This window comes from Oncorhynchus mykiss, chromosome 3 (genome assembly GCF_057628025.1).
Source record: "Oncorhynchus mykiss isolate SJ-2025 chromosome 3, ASM5762802v1, whole genome shotgun sequence".
Taxonomy (NCBI): Eukaryota; Metazoa; Chordata; class Actinopteri; order Salmoniformes; family Salmonidae; genus Oncorhynchus; species Oncorhynchus mykiss.
Window position 1 is genome coordinate 5,397,758 of NC_143024.1, and position 7,243 is coordinate 5,405,000.

General features: G+C 48.3%; 1 protein-coding gene across 1 annotated transcript in view; it reads left to right on the forward strand.

Moving 5' to 3' along the window:
- Positions 1-7,243, forward strand: part of LOC149984278 (CUB and sushi domain-containing protein 3-like) — a 569,716-nt gene that overhangs the window by 270,291 nt on the left and 292,182 nt on the right. The window contains exon 33 of the mRNA XM_090219648.1: positions 6,601-6,717. Coding sequence (XP_090075774.1) covers positions 6,601-6,717 — 117 coding nt within the window. The remainder of the gene's footprint in view (positions 1-6,600; positions 6,718-7,243) is intronic.

Below are 7,243 nucleotides of genomic sequence, written 5' to 3' on the forward strand. Positions count from 1 at the left end.
CCCATACCATACCATAACCCTGTCCATACCATAACCCTACCCATACCATAACCCTGTCCATACCATAACCCTGTCCATACCATAACCCTGCCCATACCATAACCCTGCCCATACCATACCCCTGTCCATACCATAACCCTACCCATACCATAACCCTGCCCATACCATAACCCTACCCATACCATAACCCTACCCATACCATAACCCTACCCATACCATAACCCTGTCCATACCATAACCCTACCCATACCATAACCCTACCCATACCATACCATAACCCTGTCCATACCATAACCCTGCCCATACCATAACCCTGCCCATACCATACCATAACCCTACCCATACCATAACCCTACCCATACCATAACCCTACCCATACCATGACCCTGTCCATACCATAACCCTGCCCATACCATAACCCTGCCCATACCATACCATAACCCTACCCATACCATAACCCTACCCATACCATATCCCTGTCCGTACCATAACCCTACCCATACCATAACCCTACCCATACCATAACCCTACCCATACCATAACCCTGTCCGTACCATAACCCTGCCCATACCATAACCCTGCCCTACCCATACCATAACCCTACCCATACCATAACCCTGTCCATACCATAACCCTACCCTTACCATAACCCTACCCATACCATAACCCTACCAATATCATAACCCTGTCCATACCATAACCCTGCCCATACCATACCATAACCCTGTCCATACCATACCATAACCCTACCCATACCATAACCCTACCCATACCATAACCCTACCCATACCATAACCCTGTCCATACCATAACCCTACCCATACCATAACCCTACCCATACTATAACCCTGTCCATACCATAACCCTGTCCGTACCATAACCCTGTCCATACCATAACCCTACCCATACCATAACCCTACCCATACCATAACCCTGTCCATACCATAACCCTACCCATACCATAACCCTGCCATACCATAACCCTGTCCGTACCATAACCCTGCTCATACCATAACCCTGCCCATACCATAACCCTACCCATACTATACCATAACCCTACCCATACCATAACCCTACCCATACCATAACCCTACCCATACCATAACCCTGTCCATACCATACCATAACCCTACCCATACCATAACCCTACCCATACCATAACCCTGTCCATACCATAACCCTGCCCATACCATAACCCTACCCAAACCATAACCCTGTCCATACCGTAACCCTACCCATACCGTAACCCTACCCATACCATAACCCTACCCATACCATAACCCTACCCATACTATACCATAACCCTACCCATACCATAACCCTACCCATACCATAACCCTACCCATACCATAACCCTACCCATACCATAACCCTGTCCATACCATAACCCTACCCATACCATAACCCTGTCCATACCATAACCCTACCCATACCATAACCCTACCCTACCCATACCATAACCCTGTCCATACCATACCATAACCCTACCCATACCATAACCCTGTCCATACCATAACCCTGTCCATACCATAACCCTGTCCATACCATAACCCTACCCATACCATAACCCTACCCTACCCATACCATAACCCTGTCCATACCATACCATACCATAACCCTACCCATACCATAACCCTGTCCATACCATAACCCTGTCCATACCATAACCCTGTCCATACCATAACCCTACCCATACCATAACCCTACCCTACCCATACCATAACCCTGTCCATACCATAACCCTACCCATACCATAACCCTACCCATACCATAACCCTACCCATACCATAACCCTGCCCATAACATAACCCTACCCATACCAAAACCCTACCCATACCATAACCCTACCCATACCATAACCCTACCCATACCATAACCCTGCCCATACCATAACCCTACCCATACCATAACCCTGTCCAAACCATAACCCTGCCCATACCATAACCCTACCCATACCATAACCCTACCCATACCATAACCCTACCCATACCATAACCCTACCCATACCATAACCCTGCCCATACCATAACCCTGTCCATACCATACCATAACCCTGTCCATACCATAACCCTACCCATACCATAACCCTGTCCAAACCATAACCCTACCCATACCATAACCCTACCCATACCATAACCCTACCCATACCATAACCCTACCCATACCATAACCCTACCCATACCATATCCCTACCCATACCATACCATAACCCTGTCCATACCATAACCCTACCCATACCATAACCCTGTCCATACCATAACCCTGTCCATACCATAACCCTGCCCATACCATAACCCTGCCCATACCATACCCCTGTCCATACCATAACCCTACCCATACCATAACCCTGCCCATACCATAACCCTACCCATACCATAACCCTACCCATACCATAACCCTACCCATACCATAACCCTGTCCATACCATAACCCTACCCATACCATAACCCTACCCATACCATACCATAACCCTGTCCATACCATAACCCTGCCCATACCATAACCCTGCCCATACCATACCATAACCCTACCCATACCATAACCCTACCCATACCATAACCCTACCCATACCATGACCCTGTCCATACCATAACCCTGCCCATACCATAACCCTGCCCATACCATACCATAACCCTACCCATACCATAACCCTACCCATACCATATCCCTGTCCGTACCATAACCCTACCCATACCATAACCCTACCCATACCATAACCCTACCCATACCATAACCCTGTCCGTACCATAACCCTGCCCATACCATAACCCTGCCCTACCCATACCATAACCCTACCCATACCATAACCCTGTCCATACCATAACCCTACCCTTACCATAACCCTACCCATACCATAACCCTACCAATACCATAACCCTGTCCATACCATAACCCTGCCCATACCATACCATAACCCTGTCCATACCATACCATAACCCTACCCATACCATAACCCTACCCATACCATAACCCTACCCATACCATAACCCTGTCCATACCATAACCCTACCCATACCATAACCCTACCCATACTATAACCCTGTCCATACCATAACCCTGTCCGTACCATAACCCTGTCCATACCATAACCCTACCCATACCATAACCCTACCCATACCATAACCCTGTCCATACCATAACCCTACCCATACCATAACCCTGCCATACCATAACCCTGTCCGTACCATAACCCTGCCCATACCATAACCCTACCCATACTATACCATAACCCTACCCATACCATAACCCTACCCATACCATAACCCTACCCATACCATAACCCTGTCCATACCATACCATAACCCTACCCATACCATAACCCTACCCATACCATAACCCTGTCCATACCATAACCCTGCCCATACCATAACCCTACCCAAACCATAACCCTGTCCATACCGTAACCCTACCCATACCGTAACCCTACCCATACCATAACCCTACCCATACCATAACCCTACCCATACTATACCATAACCCTACCCATACCATAACCCTACCCATACCATAACCCTACCCATACCATAACCCTACCCATACCATAACCCTGTCCATACCATAACCCTACCCATACCATAACCCTGTCCATACCATAACCCTACCCATACCATAACCCTACCCTACCCATACCATAACCCTGTCCATACCATACCATAACCCTACCCATACCATAACCCTGTCCATACCATAACCCTGTCCATACCATAACCCTGTCCATACCATAACCCTACCCATACCATAACCCTACCCTACCCATACCATAACCCTGTCCATACCATACCATAACCCTACCCATACCATAACCCTGTCCATACCATAACCCTGTCCATACCATAACCCTGTCCATACCATAACCCTACCCATACCATAACCCTACCCATACCATAACCCTGTCCATACCATAACCCTACCCATACCATAACCCTACCCATACCATAACCCTACCCATACCATAACCCTGCCCATAACATAACCCTACCCATACCAAAACCCTACCCATACCATAACCCTACCCATACCATAACCCTACCCATACCATAACCCTGCCCATACCATAACCCTACCCATACCATAACCCTGTCCATACCATACCATAACCCTGTCCGTACCATAACCCTGACCATACCATAACCCTGTCCATACCATAACCCTGTCCATACCATACCATAACCCTACCCATACCATAACCCTGTCCATACCATAACCCTGTCCATACCATAACCCTACCCATACCATAACCCTGTCCATACCATACCATAACCCTACCCATACCATAACCCTGTCCATACCATAACCCTGTCCATACCATAACCCTACCCATACCATAACCCTACCCTACCCATACCATAACCCTGTCCATACCATACCATAACCCTACCCATACCATAACCCTGTCCATACCATAACCCTGTCCATATCATAACCCTGTCCATACCATAACCCTACCCATACCATAACCCTACCCATACCATAACCCTGTCCATACCATAACCCTACCCATACCATAACCCTACCCATACCATAACCCTGCCCATAACATAACCCTACCCATACCAAAACCCTACCCATACCATAACCCTACCCATACCATAACCCTACCCATACCATAACCCTGCCCATACCATAATCCTACCCATACCGTATCCCTGCCCATACCATAACCCTGTCCATACCATAACCCTACCCATACCATAACCCTGTCCATACCATAACCCTGCCCATACCATAACCCTACCCATGCCATAGCCCTACCCATACTATACCATAACCCTGTCCATACCATAACCCTACCCATACTATACCATAACCCTGTCCATACCATAACCCTACCCATACTATACCATAACCCTGTCCATACCATAACCCTACCCATACCATAACCCTACCCAAACCATAACCCTGTCCATACCATAACCCTACCCATACCATAACCCTACCCATACCATAACCCTACCCTACCCATACCATAACCCTGTCCATACCATAACCCTGCCCATACCATACCATACCATAACCCTACCCTACCCATACCATAACCCTACCCTACCCTACCCATACCATAACCCTACCCTACCCATACCATAACCCTACCACCACCCCATGGGGCACTCTGCTCACAACGTTGACATCAGCAAACCGCTCGCCAAGCCTGGTACAGTTGAAACTGGGATTCATCTGTGAAGAGCACATTTCTCCACCGTACCAGTGGCCATTGAAGTTGAGCATTTGCCCACTGAAGTCGGTCACGACGCCGAACTGCAGTCAGGTCAAGACCCTGGTGAGGACGACAAGCCTGCAGATGAGCTTCCCTGAGACGGTTTCTGACAGTTTGTGCAGAAATTCATCGGTTGTGCAAACCAACAGTTTCATCAGCTGTCCGAGTGGCTGGTCTCAGATGATCCCTCAGGTGAAGAAGCCGAATGTGGAGGCCCTGGGTTGGCGTGGTTACACGTGGTCTGTGGTTGTGAGGCCGGTTGGAAGTACTGCCAAATTCTCTAAAATGATGTTGGAGGCGGCTTATGGTAGATAAATGATCATTCAATTCTCTGGCAACACCTCTGGTGGACATTCCTGCAGTCAGCAGACCAATTGCACGCTCCCTCAAAACTTGAGACATCTGTGGCATTGTGTTTTGTGAAAAAACTCCACATTTTAGAATGGCCTTTTATTGTCCCCAGCACAAGGTGCACCTGTGTAATGATTATTCGGTTTAATCAGCTTCTTGACATGCCACACCGGTCAGTTGGATAGATTATTTTGGCAAAGGAGAAATGCTCACTAACAGGGCTCACTAAATGCTCACTAACAGGGCTCACTAAATGCTCACTAAATTGTGAACAAATTTGTGATTTTTTTTTTTGAGAAATGCGTTTTTTTTTGTGCACATGGAACATTTGAGTATGTTTTATTTCAGCTCATGAAACATGGGACCAACACTTTACATGTTGTGTTTCTATTGTTGTTCAGGGTGTATCTCGATCCCGATCTCAATCTCGATCCCAAATCCCAAATCTTAATCCCAATCTTAATCTGTTCATGGTCTGCTGTCCTAAAAAATAAAATTCCCTCGCTCCCTCCCTCCCTCCCTCCCTCCCTCCCTCCCTCCCTCCCTTCCTTCCTTCCTTCCTTCCTTCCTTCCTTCCTCCCTCCCTCTCCTCTTCCCTCCCTCCCTCCCTCCCTCCCTCCCTCCCTTCCTTCCTTCCTTCCTTCCTTCCTTCCTTCCTTCCTTCCTTCCTTCCTTCCTTCCTTCCTTCCTTCCTCCCTCCTTCTCCACCTCCCTCCCTCCCTCTCCCCCTCTCCCCCTTCCTCCCTCCCGCCCTCCCTCTCCCTCTTCCTCCCTCCCTCCCTCCCTCTCCCTCTGTTTCTAAACATCCTATATGTTTTCCTGTAATATCTCATTATGTTGTAGACTGTTAGTCAGCGTTTTAAGTGTACAAACTGACAGTTTCTCCTCATGTTTTCCTGATTTTTCTGCTTCCCTGTGCAGCTGTGGCAGCAGGAAATACTGTTTGCTGATTCCTGTTTCTGCTGCGTAGCTGCATGTATTTCCCCCAGGTAGTGTAACCTGGGAGTCATATTGACATGTTGGTGTTTTCACAGCGCCGTGCGGAGGCCGCTCGACAGGGTCAGAGGGGACCGTCCTGTCCCCAAATTACCCCCGTAATTATACCCAGAGTCTGACCTGCGTCTACCACATCTTTGTCCCCGGGGACTTTGGTAAGTATACTCTCTCTGGTTTAATTCTGCTCTGTCTCTCTCTCTCTCTCTCTCTCTCTCTCTCTCTCTCTCTCTCTCTCTCTCTCTCTCTCCCTCTCCTTCTCTTTTCCCCCTTTCTCTCGCTCTCCTTCCCTCTCCCTCCCCCCTCTCTCTCTCCTTCTCTCTCCCTCCCCCCTCTCTCCTTCTCTCCCCCCTTCTCGGTTTCTCACCCCCCACCCTCTCTCTCGCTCTCTCTCTCTCTCCCTCCCCCGCCCTCCCTCTCTCTCCCTCTCCCTCTCTCTCTCTGTCTCTCTGCAGTTTGTGCTGCTGTCTCATAATGTCCCATAGACCATGGTTGCTGTTGTTCAGCTGCTATAGGTAATGTAATTTCTACTGTATATGTGGCTCTACTGAGGAAGTAGGAGGCATTCTGCTTTACAGGTAACACAAGATAATAGTTCAACTCCAGTTCAGTGTATTATAACTACTGGCACCACCTCACATTACCAAGATTTGATCATTCAGGATGCGGACAGAAAGCCTTATC